This window comes from Thalassophryne amazonica, chromosome 7 (assembly GCF_902500255.1).
Source record: "Thalassophryne amazonica chromosome 7, fThaAma1.1, whole genome shotgun sequence".
Taxonomy (NCBI): Eukaryota; Metazoa; Chordata; class Actinopteri; order Batrachoidiformes; family Batrachoididae; genus Thalassophryne; species Thalassophryne amazonica.
The window spans coordinates 53,838,413-53,859,656 of NC_047109.1; the positions used below are offsets into that span (position 1 = coordinate 53,838,413).

The window sequence follows — 21,244 nt, forward strand, 5'->3', positions numbered from 1 at the left end:
ACCTGCTGAAAGGTCCCATAGGCATAAAACCTCAGCACAATCATAACCTGAAGAAGGGCTGGCAGGGCATTGTTCTTCCTTGCTTGGTAGTTAATGGCTGGAGCTATCATGTCCATGATGAAGATTGTAGACGGGTGTAAGTGGTATCGCTGTTGAGCCTCTGCATCCGTAAACATCTCTAATGGGTTATTCTGGTTCTGGAACACCCACTTCCGCCACAAGGCTCTCCTTCTTTCCTTCTCCATCAAATGGTGGTATATGATAATCAACAGGTAAGACACTAAAGTGTTGTCGACTAAAATAAGATTAGCCTCCTCTGTACCAGGCTAAACACTTTAGTCAGGTAATGCAAAACTTTAACCGATGAAGCGCTATGTGCAACGACTAACGTCAAAAGATTAGTTGACTAAACAAGATTAGACTGTTTCATGTTCTTAGCACCCACTGTCGCTTTGTGGAAACTATAGAAATTTGTGCCATCTGTGCGCACATCTGTCCATCTATGCGTGCATCTGTGGCCTGTGCCACGTGATTGTGGAACACCACATCATTGTAGACTTGAATTTCAGATTTACCTCGGTTTACTTCTGGGTTAAATCTGGGAAGATTCAAATGTCAGTGAGTGCCCGAGTATCTGTCCCTCTGCTCCACAGTATGAATTTGGTCAGGGTTACTGTTCCTTCAGGACAAGTCTCTCATTTTTAATTGCAAACAAAAAAAAACAACCCTTTATTCATCAGTAAGGTAAGTCACGTATGGGATGGGTTGTAAACAAAGAAAAATCATTTTTCTGTCAAGCTTTCAGCAGGTGTGGAAGAAGTTGTCAGCCAGAAAACCCCATCTCTGGGTAAAGTTTTGTATTCTGTGACCTCAGTCAGTTATGAATTGGGTTTAAAATGTCTTTCTTTCTTGGCTAGCTCAAATAATGTAAGTTTTGTGAGCACTTACCCTGTGTACAAATTAATATGCAAATTTGGTCCATGTAGCTATGGTGATTGTTCTCCTCAGAGACCTGCTTGTGTGGCAAGTTTGGTTAGTTTGGACCCCATGGGCGTGGAGTGGTAAATGTTTGGATGGATGTTCAGTGCCCTTGACGATATTCCCCACTGATACTGTGTTCAGGCGAGCAGGGACATGCTAACCTCTGCACTGATGTAGCTGATTTAACAGTAAAAGTGTGTGGTGATTTTGCATTGTTGTTGCAACATTGCTTAGTTATTGCTGTTGAGATATGATTTGTTGAAGATCCAAGAAAAGTGACATTTCGCTGTGTTTGTAAGGATGTATACTGTAGTTTGTTAGTTAGTTTTTAAGCTTTGGTCAAACACTAAATTAACACATTTTCTGAAACTACAAGTTGTTACCTTACAAATTAGGTTAAACACATGCTTCATGGGTTCTCTCTTTAGGTATGCAGAAAAGTAAACAAGGTCACCATCAGGTGTTGTTACCATCAGAACTACCCTTCTTACTTCTCTTTCTCTTCTTATTCTTTTTTTTCTCCATGTCTTGTGTTGTTAAGGCTCCAGAGGCAGACTACCTCGAGGCATGTGTGGTCTCGGTGCTTCAGATTCATGTCACCCAGCCTCCTGGAGATATCCTGGTCTTTCTTACAGGACAGGTATTGATTATTTCATTATAGATTATTTGATATGACTCCATCCAGTATCATTGGCTGTCTTCATCACAAGTACAAGACGCTGTTTACTCCTGTCTTATTTTTTTCCTCCATCTACCAACTAATCTAACTTATATCAGGGTCAGACACAGTCAGATGCAGAGTAGGCGCAGGTTCTTCATAGAATGGGGTTGCTGCACGCATACATACACACAGACAGACACATTTTCTCATTGTCAGGCCCATCAGAGTTGAACATTAACCTAAAAATGGTCACACTCTGGAGTATTGTCTGTGTATGTGTCCTACACTCTTTTATGACAGGTAACACTTTTAGGTACAGTGGTCCCTCGCTATAACGCGGTTCATCTTTCGCGGCCTTGCAGGTTCGCAGATTTTTTTTTTTGGTGTGTGTGCAGTTTTGCATGCTTTTTTTTTTAACAGCGCATTGTGTTCTGCGTCCTTATTAGGCGGGCCGGTCGGGCACTGGTCGCATCACCGCGATTGCTCTCACTGCCTCCGATGCCCTTACTGAGTCTGCAGGCTCGATAAACGCAGCAGCGCGCCACTCACACCGTCCTCCTGTCTCCTGTGCGGAGCTGCGCCAAATCTGGCAACAGGTCCAGAGACTACGCTCGCTGTTTGATGCGGATGTTGACCCCAGCCGCAGAGCTCCGTGGCCACCGAGAGAGGACTTGGATTCTTTGTGGGTCCCACATCCGTACCCTCCGAAGGCAGTGAGCAAAGGGAGAGTTCTGCGTGTGTCTGTTTATACTCTTCTCGCCCAGAAGAAAAAAGAGGAGTGTTTACACAGGAGAGAAAAGTGAGAAAATGTTAATGCCTGTTTGAGAAAAGTGTATAAAGTGTGTAGGAGGGGTTTTACAGCCTTAAAACATCTATAAATAATTGCAAAAAATAGCGCTGACTACTTTGCGGATTTTGCTTATCGCGGGTTATTTTTAGAACGTAACTCCCGCGATAAACGAGGGACCACTGTATATTTATTCATCACATATATTCCAAGATGCATGAGCAGACCACACCTTGAAGATGCCCTTCATAGACCTAATTCATTCAAAAATAAGATGGTACAAAATTCTGTTATTCTGAGCAAATATGATGTTTGTTTTTATTTTAATTTAATTGCTCTGCTTTATGTGTTTTACAGGAGGAGATGAGGCATGTTGTGAGCTGCTGCAGGAGAGATGCCGGCGCTTGGATCTAAGATTGCAGAATTATTAGTGCTGCCCATTTATGCCAATTTGCCATCCGACATGCAGACAAAAATCTTCAACCCCACTCCTCCTGGAGCTCGTAAGGTGGGAAGATGCCACTGTGTTCATACAGTTTAGCTGCGAGACTAATGATTTTTCATGCAGTTCTACTGCTCGTAGTAGATCAGTGTAAAATTAATATTCAAATTTCAAACACTTGGTCAGTGAGACAATCAAACTTTCTCCTTTTCTGATAGTCATTTCTAGTAGTTCCTTCAGTTTCAACCAGGACCGTCTGTATCCATTTACTGTTTCAGTAGTAAAAAATGCGCAAGAGCCTGATCACCTCTGCCAGAATAAATGTCAATGCCAGTATTCATCCCAAGAGGTGGCTGTGGTGCAGTGAGATTATGTGTGGTGAGCTCGTGGTCAGTGCACTTGGTTCCAAAACTTGTACAATCAAAATGACTGAAAGATTCATCTTATTTATAGCACATAATTAATTACTCAACTTTCAGTCAAATTTCTAATATTCCAAGACATTTTTTTTATGCTGAAGACTGTAATTGTCAAATAAAATAAAAAATGCTTGGCATATTTAAGTTTATGCTGTAGTAATCAGTGTAGAATATATATAAGAGATGGTTGTTGTAAATCTTAATGATGTATTATCAGCAAATATGTTTTCATTTTAAACCAATATGCGGACCCCCTGTGAAAATTGAATGTGCCGCGTTCATCCATACAGGCCCAGCTGCTGGGAGGGATAAAAGTGGCTTTAGAATATAGTCTAAAAGCTTGGTTATTAAAGTTGTGTTTTTATTTAGTTATTGTTTTTGTGATTGGGTTCATGTTCCTGTTCATTTGTGCATAGAGTGTATGTATATGGTGAACCTGCTTTTATGTAAGATCTGTCTGAGTGTTGCACTCTTAAAATGTCACATAGCTGCTGCAATGGACTCTCGACCTTTTTAGGTGGTCTTGAGCTCAAAGCCTTCTTGTGACAGACAATAGAAACATGTCAGCTCTGCGCTTGTCCACACCTCATTTTTTAGATAGGTATATGGAAGAGTCCAAGTGCATTTGGTATCAAAGGAAAATGGGCGTGAAATGACTGTATAAAGTTCTAGACTAGCAATGATATGCATTGCATTGTGTGGCCACTTCATTCGTGGCAGAGGATAGGGTCCATAATCACTTTGTTGTGAATTTCCCATTTGATCTCTCCTTTTCAATCCAAGGTGGTGGTAGCGACTAATATAGCAGAAACCTCACTGACAATTGATGGCATCATCTACGTTATTGACCCAGGCTTCTGCAAACAGAAGAGTTACAACGCCCGTACTGGGATGGAGTCACTAATTGGTCACACCATGTTCACGGGTAACTGTTTACTGAATTTATTAATGTTTAACAAAGTTCCCGAGCAGTGGTGGCCTTGGTGTAAACCAGACCTAGGTTTTGGAAATTAAAGCAACCTGACAGAAAAGCTCGTTTCAAGCTGCACGCAATGTCAGACCTATACATATGCTGAGGGAGATGGAAAGAAAGGAAGAAGTGCCTGCTTTGCAGAGGTGGAAAATTCCAGCTTCAGAAAGTAAAAGTCCAACCATATATTTTTCCATCTTCCTAATAAACCAGCTGGTTGTAATTAGTAAACTCTTTAGGCAGGTGGATGACCTAATGTATTGAGATCACCTGTTTTAGGTGCACAGGGCTTTTACTTTCTGAAGCTGTAGTGTTTTTACACCTCGGCTGCTTGGTTATATGTATGCAAATCCTTCTTGCAGGGTTGTATGGAGGAGGCGTACTGCCTTGAGGCATTACATCAAGATTCTTTATTTATTTATTATTTTGTTCATTAGTGTTTTAAGAAGGTATTGCTGTCCTGTGAAGCCGTTTGTTGTTTTTTTTTTTTTTTTTTAAACCTGCTGCTGTTTTTTATGTATAGCGGTTTGGAAAATGCCACCCGAATTTTATTGCGAATGCAGTAAATGCAGTAGTAACAATAAACATCTATTCTGTTCTATCTTTCTATTGGTGCATTGATGCTTTCACAGCAACTAATAGTGTGGTGTTTTGATCACCATCAACTGACTATTTGTGTTAATTTCTAGATATTTTGGTATAGGCACCTTGCACACTTGCACAAATTTGAGCCCCGTGCTGCCGCACAATTCGTCGTGCCAATGCGTCCCGCTGGAGGCCACGTTTGTCCTACTTGACACCATGCTACGTAAAATAATCATTTCTTAGCCAATATTCATTTGCCCTCATAATCTGACTGATGAAACTATTCTCTCATCGCTCCCAGAATCACATAGAAATTGTTTACAGTTGCAGGTTGTCTCATGCACATTGTGTGGGGGAGAACACATTTGGAATCTTGTCTCAAAGGTAATTTATTTATAATATATTGTAATGGATTGGTAAAACAGGTTCATTCCTTCTCATGAGTTAGATAATGTATCTGTAAATTTATGTTTATTATAGATTGTAACGTCTCCTCATAATCCTTCAGATAACCTGCTCATAATGACATGCATTGGACACGCAAGTGATTTCTCATAGGTTGCACAATATTCACGATGAGTTCAGGAAGTTAATACGTTACAGAAGTTTTGAACATTTCAAAATTTTCTTTGCGCACTTGCACGCACCAACGCACAGTTTATGGTGCGTTACTCATGGCCAGATTGTGTGCCAGTGCCGTGGATTAAATTCGTTGGAAGTGTCAAGGTGCCTTAAGACTTCAGAGTTGGCCTGTAGGTGAAAGCTTATCTCTTGTTTTATTAGATCCCAACCCAGTATATTACAGAAATATTTTATCATGGTTAAATGCACTATTAGTTTGTACAGTGAAAACACAATCAGTCATCACTTATCTTCAACCGCTTACTCCAATTGAGGGTTGTGGAGGGCTGGAGCCTATCCCAGCAGTCACAGAGCGTGAGGCAGGGTACACCCTGGACAGGACGCCAGTGTGTCACAGGGCCACATATAGACAAACAACACATTCACACCCGCACGCACACCTACCAGACAATTTAAAGTTGCCAATCTACCTAACCTGCTTGTCTTTGGATGTGGGAGGAAGTCGGAAGCACCCGGAGAGTACCCATGAAAACGTGGGGAGAACATGCAAACTTCACACAGAAAGGCCACAGTTGGGAATCAGACCCATGACTTTCTTTCTGTGAGGCAGCAGTGCCAACCACTAAGCCACCGTGCTGGCCACAGTGAAAACATTAAAGATTAAAATAAATTAATCTTCAAAAAAGAGAGAATTTAAAAACATGATAGAAAAAGGAGATTAATAAGGACAGGGATTATGTGTTGGACTTGATATGATTGAACATTTCTAATGTGTTTTACCATCTGTCTTGTAGATGAGGAATGGCATTAATGAATATAATGAAAAATGCACACACATTCAAAATACATGTAAAAACACCACCAGCCATAATCCATCAACCCGTCTGCATTTGTTGTCCCTAGCCAGAACTCAGTAAATTCTAAGCCTCCAAGATTTGTGCTGGCCTTTGTTTGAAGATTCAGTCAGTCAGTCTGTAAATATTTGAGCAGTGACAATTATTGGATTGTTTTTTGGCTCTGGACACCACCACAATGGAGTTGAAATAAACAATCAAGTATTGATTGTACTGTCGACTTTCATTTTTAATTTGAAATGCTTCCAGTAAGAACTTTCAGCCATTTATTTTATACAGTCCCTCCTTTTCTAGAGGTCATAAGTAATTGGACAAATTAAATATAATGATGTTCATAATCACTTTGCAGTCAGTTTCCTCAGTGGATCAGGGGATGGATATGTGAAATAAGTGGTCAATGGACTGCATTATATAGCACTTTTCCATCGGCATCAGACGCTCAAAGCGCTTTGTGAATACTTTCAAGTCATGAATGTGTATGAGTATGTATTACAAATGCGTAAATGAAGTACACTCAATTGGACTTCATTTACATCATTTAATAAGGTGGTACTGTGTGGTAAATCTGTTTGGAGGAGGCATTTCTTAACAGCTGAGTGACAGTGCTAGAAGGCGACTGGTGAGTGAAGACAGTAAAGCACCCATAACATATCTGAAGGAGTTACAGGCTTTTGTGAAAGTAATTGGAGAAAAAAAAAATGAGGAATAGTACAATTTATACTGATGCATCACCAATCACCGCTTCATGGTGGAGTACAGCACAGAAGGATTTTAACACAAGAAAACAGAGCTAATCGAGGCTGGAGTCTTTGTGTGTCTTCTGGCAAACTATAGCTGACATTTAATGTCATTTAACTGTCCTCTGTGACACCCCACTATGATGCAGTGTAACTGGTGAGGCAACATGCAGTAGTTGCATTATTCACAGGTTCTCTAATCACACCCACAGAAGCCTATATTTCCTTATGTTGGGGGCTTGTCTCACTCGTCTCCTTGTGTGGCACTCAGTTTTTAAGCCCAAGGCATATTCAGTGAGTAGCATCGCCTGACCTGTCTAAAGAAGAAGAAAAAAACCTAGCTGTAAAAGTGATGATTCTTATTAAAAAAAAAAAATCCTTAATGTAATTTGTCTCATTGCTCATGGGTGATGGAAAATGGAAGTGGTGTGTATAAAAATGGCTGTAATTCCTCAATTCTTAATATATTTTGTTAAAACCCCTGAATTAAAGCCATATGTGTACACTACAGTCATATCTTCATTGTGTCCTTTTGTCGCTCCTGTCTTGTGGACAGAAGCATAATATAAAATTGTCACTGTCCAAATACTTATGGACCTGACCTTAAGTAATGACTGAGTAATTTTGTTGTAGTCTACCTACAGTTGACATTAAGTGTCTATAGTTGTCTGAGAATACTGTTGGAGAAGTACAGAGAAGGCCAGAAAGAGTTACATTGTGTGTTTATGGACTTAGAAAAAGCTTATGATAGGGTGCCAAGAGAAGAGCTGTGGTACTGTATGAGGAAGTCTGGAGTGGCAGAGAAGTATGTTAGGGTAGTGCAGGACATGTACAAGAATAGTGTGACACTGGTGAGATGCGCAGTCGGAATGACAGACTCATTCAAGGTGGAGGTGGGATTACACCAAGGATCAGCTCTGAGTCCTTTCTTGTTTGCAGTGGTGATGGACAGGTTGACAGATGAGATCAGACAGGAGTCCCCATGGTCTATGATGATTGCAGATGACATTGTGATCTGTAGTGAGAGTAGAGAGCAAGTTGAGTCTAGTCTGGAGAGGTGGAGATATGCTGTGGAGAGCAGAGGAATGAAAGTCAGTAGAAGCAAGACTGAGTACATGTGTGTGAATGGGAGGGAGCCCAGTGGAATAGTGCGATTACAAGGAATAGAAGTGGCAAAAGTAGATGAGTTTAAATATTTGGGGTCAACTGTTCAAAGTAATGGAGAGTGTGGTAGAGAGGTGAAGAAGAGAGTGCAGGCTGGGTGGAGTGGGTGGAGAAAGGTGGCAGGAGTGATTTGTGACCGAAGAATATCAGTAAGAGTGAAGGGGAAAGTTTACAAGACAGTAGTGAGACCAGCTATGTTGTACGGCTTAGAGACGGTGGCACTAATAAAAAGACAGGAGGCAGAACTGGAGGTGGCAGAGCTGAAGATGTTGAGATTCTCTTTGGGAGTGACAAGAATGGACAAGATTAGGAATGAACATATCAGAGGGACAGCTCAGGTGGGACGCTTTGGAGACAAAGTCAGAGAGGCGAGATTGAGATGGTTTGGACATGTGCAGAGGAGGGACCCAGGGTATATAGGGAGAAGGATGCTGAGGATGGAGCCACCAGGCAGGAGGAGAAGAGGGAGGCCAAAGAGGAGGTTTATGGATGTGCTGAGGGAGGACATGCAGGTGGTTGGTGTGACAGAGGAAGATACAGAGGACAGGGTGAGATGGAAATGATTGATCTGCTGTGGCGACCCCTAACGGGAACAGCTGAAAGACAAAGAGGAAGTTGTCTTAATCACTTTTAATATAGCTGGCTGTAAAACTCCCATAACAGTTGTCTCCTTTGGCTCATTGGAATTTTTGCTCATTTTTAATATGGCTTGAATCCTGTTTATATCCAGGTGATCGAAAATACTACATCACAGGCTTGTGAATAAGGCTACAGACATCTGACGTGTGCGTGTGTGCGTGCGTGCGTGCGTGCGTGCGTGCATGAGCGTCAGAAGTAGCGTTAAAATTGCCATATTGTTCAAAAAGTAATATCTCAACATGACTTTCTTTCTGTTAGCCTGTTCTATGAGGAACTGTTATTTGTGAATACATTGTGTGCATTCTTAAGTCTCTGCATTGGTTTGATGCTGTGTTATGAAGTTTGATATGTGTGCTGTTTCTTTATCAGGCTTCAGCCAACCAGAGAGCTGGTCGTGCCGGGAGAGTGGCTGCTGGGAAGTGCTTCAGACTGTACACGGCCTGGGCATTTAAACATGAGATGGAAGAAACCACTGTGCCTGAAATTCAGAGGACCAATTTGGGAAATGTAGTCCTTTTACTCAAGAGTCTGGGTAAGGTTGGCATTACAGTGTCGTTTTATATGATGCTCTGGTTAACAACGAAATTTTTTTTTTTTTTACCTTGTTTGTACATAAGATTGTAAATAAACCGTGCCATGAAAACCGTGATATGGTCCTGACAGCTACACATATATGTTGATCAGGAAATTGGTTCCATGTGTGCACTTGCAAATCCAACATGATTGTAAATGCCATCACGATATGAAGTATACTCTACCACTGTGGCACCACTGGAGGGTGCTGTTATATATTTGTTTTTGTCCATAGTTTTAGTTTACCTTGATCATGTTTTTATTTTGCGTTTATTTTTATATGGAAATACTATTCCAGAATAAGTATTTTTCTACATTTGCAATATTGTCACACTCACTTGTGTCAGATATTCACATACAATCCAGTGATGAAGGCAATGTGTGCAGTCGTGTAATACAGTTTATTATTATAATTTTATTTGTTGAATGAAAAGGTAAAAGTTGTTTTACATTTAAAAAATGAAACAATTATGTGTGTAAAATTAGGAAAAGTAGAGGTAATCAAAGAGGAACTAATAGTCTTTTCACAGCACTGCACTTCCAAGCACTGGGTGTAAAAGTCATGTTTGTGTTCAACATTTTGTTGTCAACATTTTAACAGAGCTTCTGTTTTACTTTTCAAGCACACGTGTAGCCAGTGTATTGCATATACGAATATATGCAATACAAAACTGTCAAATGTGCAAATGCGTGCACCAAGACCCGCTCTTACAGGCAGCTGTGCACTGTCGCGCAGGTAGCTCTTTGGGAAAGGAGATGGGCTAACAATATGTAGACCTGAGTTCAATCCCCATTTAAGCTATTTTTCTGTGTCCTTGGCAAAGACGCTTCATCTTAATTTTCCCAGTCTACCCAGCTGTAAATGAATACTGGCGTTGACTGGAGAAGTAACCTGTGATGGACTTTGCATCCCATCCAGGGGGAGTTATGGACTCTCATTCGCCTAACACCTCAGTATCCTTGGATAAGCACCAGCACCAGTGGGCTTCAGAGGTTGTATAGGGCTTACTTCTTCATGTACCATGACTCCTCTCTGTGATATTCAGAGTGCCCTCTTAAGTGACACGTTCTGCTGTGAACATTGATGGTACTTTGCAGTCTCTTGGCAATGTTCGGTCGCTTGCCATGAAAGAACTCCCGCATTCCATCTGGATCACTTGCTGCGTCCATATTTGCAAGTCCTCCAATCACATTGTGCAGAACCTTTGGAGAAATAGTCTGATCTTAAATTCTAGCCAGATGAAGTCTTGGACATGAAGCAGATGCAGTGTGTGGGACTGCAACTAAATTGTGAGGAAAGCTACAAGTCTGTGGACAGAGTTGACAAGCAAGGTACTTACACCACCATATGGAGTATCATGTCCAGCTGTGCTGCTGTTAACACTGGAACAAGGTTACCGATGCAAGTAGCCTCTGACCTTTGGCAAAATTAAGCAGCATTGAGCTATTTTCACCATGATTGGAAGATCTGTGGGGACTAGTCAGTCTGTGTGAACAACTCTTTCAGTGCATGTGGTCACATTGGATTCACCCATAACCAGAGGAGCGTACCATCTGGGGCAGTTGTGAAGCTGCAAGTAATGTCTAATAAAGTCTGATTCACTGAGATACTGCTTACTTCAGGCAGAGCGCACACTGAGACAATAGACAAGACACCCAAACGATGCTTTAGACTCATGATACACTGGTTGGCAGTGGTGAAATCTGACACAGTCAATATGTCCAACACAGCAATGTATGACAGCCCAATTGATAAGTTATCAACAAGTTTAACACTTTGTTGAACTTGCTCTTAACTTAGCAGCAACTTTAATGTCTCTGGGCCTTTGAGGTCGAGAGACGCCTGGTAACAAGTTATGAAATCGTGAGGTCCATAGACAGGGGTGTTTAGCGCTTTTGCTGCTATGTTTGCAGGAGAATGAAGGTCCAAAATCTTCAGGGTTCTGGTACATGCAGTGGGGCAAAAAAAATTATTTAGTGAGTCCCTGATTGTGCAGGTTCTCTTACTTAGAAAGATGAGAGACATCTGTAATTTTCATCATAGGTACACTTCAACTATGAGAGACAAAATGAGAAAAAAAAATCCAGGAAATGACATTGTAGGATTTTTAAAGAATTTATTTGTAAATTATGGTGGAAAATAAGTATTTGGTCAATAACAAAAGATCAGCTCAATACTTTGTAACATAATCTTTATTGCCAATGACAGGTCAAACGTTTCCTGTAAGTCTTCACCAGGTTTGCACACACTGTGGCTGGTATTTTGGCCCATTCCTCCATGCAGATCTCCTCTAGAGCTCCTCTAGAGCAGTGATGTTGTGGGGCTGTAGCTGGGCAACATGGACTTTCAGCTCCCTCAACAAATTTTCTATGGGGTTGAGGTCTGGATATTGGCTTGGCTACTCCAGGACCTTGAAATGCTTTTTACGGAGTCACTCCTTTGTTGCCTGAGCGGTGTATTTGGGATCATTGTCATGCTGAAAGACCCAGCCATGTTGCATCTTCAATGCTCTCACTGATGGAAGGAGGTTTTAGCTTAAAATCTCATGATACATGGCCCCGTTCATTGTTCCCTTAACTCAGATCAGTCGTCCTGTCCCCTTTGCAGAAAAACAGCCCCAAACCATGATGTTTCCAGCCCCATGCTTCACAGTAGATATGGTGTTCTTGGAATGCAACTCAACATTCGTTTTCCTCCAAACACGACGAGTTGGGTTTTTACCAAAAAGTTCCATTTTGGTTTCATCTGACCACATAATATTCTCACAATCCTCTTCTGGATCATCCATATGCTCTCTGGCAAAATTCAGACGGGTCTGGACATGTACTGGCTTAAGCAGGGGGACACGCCTGGCACTGCAGGATTTGAGTCCCTCTCTGCGTAGTGTGTAGCCTTTGTTACTTTTGTCCCAGCTCTCTGCAGGTCATTCATCAGGTCCATCCTTGTAGTTCTGGGAGTTTTGTTCACCGTTCTCATGATCATTTTGACCCTACGGGATGACATCTTGCGTGGAGCCCCAGATCGAGGGAGATTATCAATGGTCTTGTATGTCTTCCATTTTCTTACAATTGCTCCCACAGTTGATTTATTCACACCAACCTGCTTGACTATTGTAGATTCACTCTTCCCAGCCTGGTGCACATCTACAATTTTCTTCCTGGTGTCCTTTGACAGCTCTTTGGTCTTGGTCATGGTTGAGTTTGGAGTATGACTGTTTGAGGATGTGGATAGGTGTCTTTTATACAGCTAGCAAGTTCCAACAGATGCCATTAATACAGGTAACAGGTGGAGGACAGAAGAGCTTCTTAAAGAAGTTACAGGTCTGTGAGAGCCAGAAATCTTGCTTGTTTGTGGGTGACCAAATACTTATTTTCCACCATAATTTACAAATAAATTCTTTTAAAGTCCTACAGTGTGGTTTTCTGGACTTTTTTCTCTCATTTTGTCTCTCATAATTGAAGTGTACCTATGTTGAAAATTACAGACCTCTCTCATCTTTCTAAGTAGGAGAACTTGCACAATCAGAGGCTGACTAAATACTTATTTGCCCCACTGTACTGTATGGTTGTAAGAATTGTACTCTCTTCAGTGACCTTTGATGTAACTGGATATCTTTGGTATTAGGTTTGTCTGTTGGATCAGTGGGTATCACTGCAATGACATTGCGTCAAGTAAATGGGTACTTTAGGAGATTCTGTTGAGGTGTACCACTTGCATTGTGAAGAAACACCAGCTGCAACACTAACTTGAGAATCTTAAGAATTTTTATACTGCATGAAAGTGCTTAGAGTGGCTTTCTAAACATACAGTACGTATGCATGGTATGACATGTAATTCACTTCCTAAGCATTATCCAGTGCACAGGAGGTACCCCTCCAGCCAGAAAATGCCAAGGGCATGCTCATGTATCACTTAGCTCTGGTAGCTTGCTGGCTGCTTTCAGAAGGTGAGGATTAACAGCTGGTTTGCCTTGGTAGTTTACAATCAGGGCACAAGGTGGTTCCTGCGCATGCTGGGTGCAGAAACACTTGACACAAGTGCAATCTCCCAAACCTGACATGGGCTGATGTCATAGCTACACAAACAAGAAAAGTATGTTTCACTCCTTCTTGAGCAGTTAAATTTTCATCAACACTGTTGTTATATTGGAACAGCTTCAGAAAAAATGCGTAATGGTGATGGTTGCAGGACAGTAAACTAAAACTTTTCTGTGCAGGCATCAATGACCTCGTTCACTTTGACTTCATGGATCCTCCTCCTCACGAGACTTTGGTTTTAGCGCTGGAGCAGCTTTATGCCCTTGGAGCCCTCAACCACTTAGGAGAGCTCACCAAGGTACTATGAAAACTTGAGCCTTTGTCAAAAAACGAATTCTCTAGTTACATTTTGTATCAGCAAATATTTAATGATCAAAGACGTATCGATGTGTATGTGCTGTGCTGAGACAAATCAACACGGTTGTGTAACTGTGGGGAAAAATACATATTCAGAATATACAGAAATAAGACCAATGCATGATACAAACCATCAGGAAGTAATTACTTGTCGAAGGAAATAATTGTTGCTTTGTTGAATAAAAGGAGAGTTACGTATGTTTCTGTTCTTCTCTGAATTCTGGATGACCGGCAGTGGGCGGTGCTTAGCACCTTGATTATCCCAGGCGCGCATGCGCAGAGGTTGAGATCTTCTACCAAAGATTACCCAGGTCACGTAAGTAGGCGTGAGCTGGGTGATGTCAGCCAACAGTATATATGACCGTGAAACACAGCATTCGGTTCTTTTGGAATCTATTTCCTAGACTGAGTGACAACCAACTCTGGCGGTTATCCGGAATTCATACAACCATAGTTACATACGAGGTCTATTAGAAAAGTATCCGACCTTATTATTTTTTTCAAAAACCATATGGATTTGAATCACGTGTGATTACGTCAGCCAAGCTTGAACCTTCGTGCGCATGCGTGAGTTTTTCACGCCTGTCGGTTGCGTCATTCACCTGTGAGCAGGCTTTGAGTGAGGAGTGGTCCACCCCTCTCGTCGTTTTTTTCATTGTTTAGGAATGGCTCAGAGACTGCCGCTTTGCTTGATCAAAATTTTTTCAGAAACTGTGCGGGACATCAAAGTGGACACCATTCAAGAAATTCAGATGGTTTTTGGTGAAACTTTTATGGGCTTCAAAGAGATTACGGAGTGTTACTGTCGCTTTAAGGACGGCCCAGAGCGACTGGTGGTGCGCCGCGCTCCGAAGCCGCCATCGACAGGCCGAGCGACCCATTTCATTTCTAAACGGATGGCTGTATGGATCCGTGACCATCGTGTGCAATTACTCTGGTTATCACAAGAGCTGGACATCAACCATTTTCCGGCAGATTTCACTTTTAACAAGAGATTTTCGTCATGGAAAGCCGAGCGGAGGCTTCGCGCGTCACGATGGATTCGCTACTGGAACGAGACAAAACCACCTCCGTTTTGGTCTCACAGGACGGCTTTGAGATGGCATTCAGACAGCTGTCGGTGGTTTTTCCATCGAGTGATTATCTGAGAAATTGTGGATGTGCCTGGACATGCCAGAACATGTCCTGTGAGGCTTCATCACGGCGTTGCTTTGCGCCATGCGGCACCGCCGCGACGCGCGGAATTCCTCCGCACGTCTGTCTCAATGTACCAAAAAGGTGCTGATGTCCACGTCTTTTCACAATTCCTGTGCTAGCCAGATGACATCCCGGATAAAACACAGCGTCCAGTTTGGAAATGAATGGCATATTCCACTGTTACAGGAGATTTTGTCATGGAAAGAGGAGTGGAGGCTTTGCGCGTCGCGGCGGTGCCGCATGGCGCAAAGCAACGCCATGATGAAGCCTCACAGGACATGTTCTGGCATGTCCAGGCACATCCACAATTTCTCGGATAATCACTCGATGGAAAACCACCGACAGCTGTCTGAACGCCATCTCAAAGCCATCCTGTGAGACCAAAACGGAGGTGGTTTTGTCTCGTTCCAGTAGAGAATCTATCGTGACGCGCGAAGCCTCCGCTCGGCTTTCCATGACAAAATCTCTTGTTAAAAGTGAAATCTGCCGGAAAATGGTTGATGTCCAGCTCTTGTGATAGCCAGAGAAATTGCACACGATGGTCACGGATCCATACAGCCATCCGTTTAGAAATGAAATGGTCGCTCAGCCTGTCGATGGCGGCTTCGGAGCGCGGCGCACCACCAGTCGCTCTGGGCCGTCCTTAAAGCGACAGTAACACTCTGTAATCTCTTTGAAGCCCATAAAATTTTCACCAAAAACCATCTGAATTTCTCGAATGGTGTCCACTTTGATGTCCCTCACAGTTTCTGAAAAAATTTTGATCAAGCAAAGCGGCAGTCTCTGAGCCATTCCTAAACAATGAAAACAACGACGAGAGGGGTGGACCACTCCTCACTCAAAGCCTGCTCACAGGCGAATGACACAACGACAGGTGTGAAAAAAGTCACGCATGCCCACGAAGGTTCAAGCTTGGCTGACGCAATCACACGTGATTCAAATCCATATGTTTTTTGAAAAAAAATAATAAGGTCGGATACTTTTCTAATAGACCTCGTATGTAACTCTCGCTGTATTTCATTCCTCCTGACCACCAGAGGGTGGTGCTTAGCACCTGAATCACCAACAAGATCACGAGGAATCTGCACTTACCGAACCTCAGTTACAGTTCGAGTAGGCCGATAATACAAGGTCTGTCAATAAAGTAACGGTCCTTTTTATTTTTTCAAAAACTATATGGATTTGAATCACGTGCGATTACATCAGCCAACCTTGAACCCTCGTGCGCATGCGTGAGTTTTTCCACACCTGTCGGTTGCGTCATTCGCCTGTGGGCAGGCTTTGAGTGAGGAGTGGTCCAGCCCTCTCGTCTTTTTTCATTGTGCAGGAATGGCTCAGAGAACTGGCGCTTTGCTTTATCAAAATTTTTTCAGAAACTGTGAGGCACATCGAAGTGGACACCATTCGAGAAATTCAGACGGTTTTCGGTGAAAATTTTAACGGCTGATGAGATTATGGAGTGTTACTGTCACTTTAAGGACTCCCCACGGAGCCGCAGGGCGCGCCACGCTCCGAGCCGTCGTCGCCAGCATGTTTCAAGCTGAAAACTTCCAAATTTAAGTCTCTGTTGACCCAGGACGTCGTGAGAGAACAGAAATTTCAGAAGAGGTCGGGATCAGCAGTTTATCCAGACATTCCACTGTTAAAGGAGATTTTGTAATGAAAGATGTGCGGACGGATTCGCATTCCCTGATTTCCAGGGAGTGAAATGGCCACTGGAAGCGAATTCCACACCGTATCAGAAAGTAATTTTGTTGTTGTTGTTGTTAACCCACAAGGAATGAGAAGGAGTGCTGCAGTGGTGTGAATATTGATCTAAAGCCCCGGTCACACGGCACTAATGAAGGACACTGAAGCCAAAACAAAACTTACGTTGACTTTCAGAGACATCATTTAACCATCATCCAGCCGTTTATGTGTGTGTGCAATGTTCGTGCAAGACGTCAGACTTGGGAGGTTTGATGAAGTTGGATGAGAGTCAAACAGAATGCTGACGGTATGGGAATTACACAAACAATGAGGAACCGCCAAGACAGAAAGCAAAACGGAATACGGACGACTTGAAGTTGTTATCGGGATTCGTACAGGAACAAAGCTGGACCAACGGTTAAATGATGTCTCTGAAAGTCAACGTAAGTCCAGATTTATTGTTTTGTTTTGGCTTCAGTGTCCTTCATTTGTGCCATGTGAACAGGGCTTCGTTGCTAGGAAAGTTCAACAACCAAAATACCAACATTCTGGGGGCAATGAACATCTTTTCACTATTATTTGATTTCTTTGTGCGACTGACATCCTTATTCAAGCATTCAAAAGACTATTCCTACCTCCACACACGAGAATGTTTCTTGACAGTTGTTGTTATTCAACGAAACCGCGTCTCCCTAACCGGATAGAACTGTGACGTCATCACGCATGCACATACAGTGAGGAAAATAAGTATTTGAACACCCAGCGATTTTGCAAGTTCTCCCACTTAGAAATCATGGAGTGGTCTGAAATTTCATCTTAGGTGCGTGTCCACTGTGAGAGACATAATCTTAAAAAAAAAAAATCCGGAAATGACAGTGTATGATTTTTTTTAAATAATTTATTTGTATGTTACTGCTGCAAATAAGTATTTGATCCCCTACCAACCAGCAAGAATTCTGGCTCACACAGACCTGTTAATTTTTCTTTAAGAAGCCCTCTTATTCTGTACCTTTTACCTGTATTAATTGCGCCTGTTTGAACTTGTTACCTGTATAAAAGACACCTGTTCACACACTCAATCAATCACACTCCAACCTGTCCACCATAGCCAAGACCAAAGAGCTGTCTAAGGACACCAGGGACAAAACTGTAGACCTGCACAAGGCTGGGATGGACTACAGGACAACAGGCAAGCAGCTTGGTAGAAGACAACAACTGTTAGGATTATTTATTAGAAAGTGGAAGAAACACAAGATGACTGTCAATCTCCCTCGGTCTGGAATTCCATGCAAGATCTCACTTTCTGGGGTAAGGATGTTTCTGAGAAAGCTCAGAACTACACAGGAGGACCTGGTCAATGACCTGAAGAGAGCTGGGACCACAGTCACAAAGATTACATTAGTAACACGTGATGCTGTCATGGTTTAAAATCCTGCAGGGCAGCAGGGTCCCCCTGCTCAAGCCAGCACATGTCCAGGCCCGTTTGAAGTTCACCATTGACCATGTGGATGATCCAGAGGAGGCATGGGAGAAGGTTATGTGGTCAGATGAGACCAGAATAGAGCTTTTTGGAATCAACTCCACTTACCATGTTTAGAAAATGAGAACAACCCCAAGAAAACATCCCAACCGTGAAGCATGGGGGTGAAACATCATACTCTAGGGGTGTTCTTCTGCAAAGGGGACAGGACGACTGCACTGTATTGAATGGAACATGGATGGGGTCATGTATTGCAAGATTTTGGCAATCAACCTCCTTCCCTCAGTAAGAGCATTGAAGATGGGTCATGGCTGGGTCTTCCAACATGACAATGACCCCAAACACACAGCCAGGGCAACTAAGGAGGGGCTCCGTAAGAAGCATTTCAAGGTCCTGGAGTGGCCTGGCCAGTCTCCAGACCTGAAGTCAATAGAAAATCTTTGGAGGGAGCTGAAACTCCAAACCTGATCTAGAGAAGATCTGTATGGAGGAGTGGACCAAAATCCCTGCTGCGATGTGTGAAAACCTGGTGGAAAAACTACAGGAAACATTTGACCTCTGTAATTGCAAACAAAGGCTATTGTACCAAATATTAACATTGATTTTCACAGGTGTTCAAGTACTTATCTGCAGCAGTAACATACAAATAAATTATTAAAAATCATACATTGTGATTTCCGGATTTTTTTTTATTTTTTTTTTTAGATTGTCTCTCACAGTGGACATGCATCAAAGATGAAAATTTCAGACCCCTCCATGATTTCTAAGTGGGAGAACTTGCCAAATCGCAGGGTGTCCAAATACTTATTTTCCTCACTGTAGGTGCTGTCTAGTGGGATCTTGAAAATCCCCCATTGCAACGAGTTAAGCTACCAAGATGGTGGTGTAGCAGGAAGCGTGGAAACACTCATGACTTAGTGGCCAAAGTCAGCGCGGTATGTCCTGGCTACAATGCGGGAAACACTCGCAACATGCAGCTCAATCTGAAAACACACCAGTGTTCCGTGGACTAACATTGACTTTAACGGCAATGAGCCAAGTCACCAACATGATGATGTAGCAGAGCTAAGCCACCAAAATGGCAGTACAGCAGGATGCGGGAAAAACACTTACACCATAGCAGCCAAGTCAATGCAGTACGTTCCAGCTATGTTACGGGAAACACTCGCAACTTGCAGCTCAATTTAAAGAATACGCTAAGCCACCAAATGGTAGCGGAGCAGGAAGCGGGAAAAACACTCACACCGGCATGGCCACGTTGGCGCAGTATGTCCCGGATAGTTTGCAGGAAACACATGCAACATGTAGCTCAATCTAAAAAATATTCCAGCGGTGTGTGACTAACACAAATACCAACGAGTTAAGCCACCAAACGGCGATGAAGCAGGAAATCATTCACACCCATGTCCCAGCTTGTTCCGCAAATATAGCGATAACAAGTTAAGCCACCAGTCATTTACTCGTTGTAAGCAGATTTACTTACCATGAGCGGTCGCCGAGCTGAGAAAAAAAAATAGTCGTTTTGCAGCCTCTGGAGGACACGTATGTGAAGCGCCAACCAAAGTGGTTGCGAAGTTCCAACAAGACAAGCGATCCGAAATAATTTGACCTTCTGCTCTCATGTAAGAGATGGAAAAAGAACTGAATACTCAGTGACGCGGTCTTATATATTGTTGGCTGAAGTTACCCAGATCATGCCCATCTTGGTATAAGAGCTCAACCTCTACACATGCGCATGGATAATGCAGGTCCTAAGCAGCGCCCTCTGGTGGTCAGGAGGATTGAAATTGAACAATCGTTTTTCACACAAAATTAATTGGCCTTTTATTATACATTACACACTAAAGTGTGTAAAACAAAGTGTGAATAATACCACCTGCTCTACTTTCTTCATTGCAATTTTTACAACAGTAAAGTTTTGCATCTAACGACATACACAGAAGAAAACAGGTTACTGATTAAGTGTACTCTTAATATAACATTCATGCTCATTTCACATCAAAGGTGTTTTTGATGCTGTTCTTTGACATGCATCATCTGTGGCTGTATTCACCTGGTTCTGCCACATATTGTAAAAGTTTAGAATGCATACTTGTTGGTTGTCACAAACTTCCTTGATTGAAAAAGTTTAGAATGCATACTTGTTGGTTGTCACAAACTTCCTTGCTTGAAATAACTGACATGTACATGGAAGAAATGAGGGCAGCTAAACTGATTTATAAATATTATAAAACTCTTTTTCATAGTTTGGCAAAGAGTTCACTGGAATCTGCATGTTACATTTTACAATATTACACAATAAAATTATAAAATATTAATATTAGAGAAGTTTTTATGCTGAAACTTCATTAACTGTTTTTTGTGGTTCAGCTAGGACGCAGGATGGCTGAGCTCCCGGCGGATCCCATGCTGAGCAAAATGATGCTCGCCTCTGAGCAGTAAGTCTGATGGAAACAGTACATTTTTTACATGGAACTGGATACATGTATGGAAAGCAGTGTACCCAGCAACAGTTAAAACTGCAGTGAAATAAAATGGATAAAACCAGCATATATCATACCCCACTTGACATATTCCATAAGCCAAAATAATATTGAAAATGAAGCGTTTCTTAATGAAATGATCTTTCCTCTTTCTCCATTATCCTTATTGTCTTCTTCAAGGTTCAAGTGTTCAGAAGAAGTGCTTACAATAGCTGCCATGCTGTCTGTGAACAATTCTATTTTTTACCGACCCAAAGACAAAGTTGTCCATGCTGACAACGCCCGGATGAATTTTGTGGTGCCAGGGGGAGACCATCTGGTGTTGCTTAATGTCTACACACAGGTATCTGCACAATGACAGCAACGTAACACCAGAAAGAATAGAAGATATGGTTAACATGAGTTGGTGTGCCATTTTATTGTGACGTGCAGTGTGAGGCGGTACCATAAATTTGGAATAAAGCCTGTCTTTGTGCAGTGCTGCATGGTGTCCAAGTAGTTAGTAGGGGTCGACCAATTATCGGCAGCAATATTCAGTATTTTTGCGGATATCGGTATTGGCCATTCATACCGATATGCCAGTTTATTTTTGCAGTGCTGCATGTA

The 21,244-nt window shown here is 42.3% G+C and overlaps 1 protein-coding gene across 1 annotated transcript in view; it reads left to right on the top strand.

Moving 5' to 3' along the window:
• The window catches only part of dhx16 (DEAH (Asp-Glu-Ala-His) box polypeptide 16), an 81,251-nt gene that overhangs the window by 26,912 nt on the left and 33,095 nt on the right, over positions 1-21,244 (top strand). Inside the window, 10 exon segments of the mRNA XM_034173627.1 lie at positions 1,523-1,621; positions 1,943-1,955; positions 2,787-2,831; positions 2,834-2,937; positions 4,074-4,193; positions 4,195-4,215; positions 9,191-9,353; positions 13,612-13,730; positions 20,526-20,593; positions 20,819-20,981. Coding sequence (XP_034029518.1) covers positions 1,523-1,621; positions 1,943-1,955; positions 2,787-2,831; positions 2,834-2,937; positions 4,074-4,193; positions 4,195-4,215; positions 9,191-9,353; positions 13,612-13,730; positions 20,526-20,593; positions 20,819-20,981 — 915 coding nt within the window.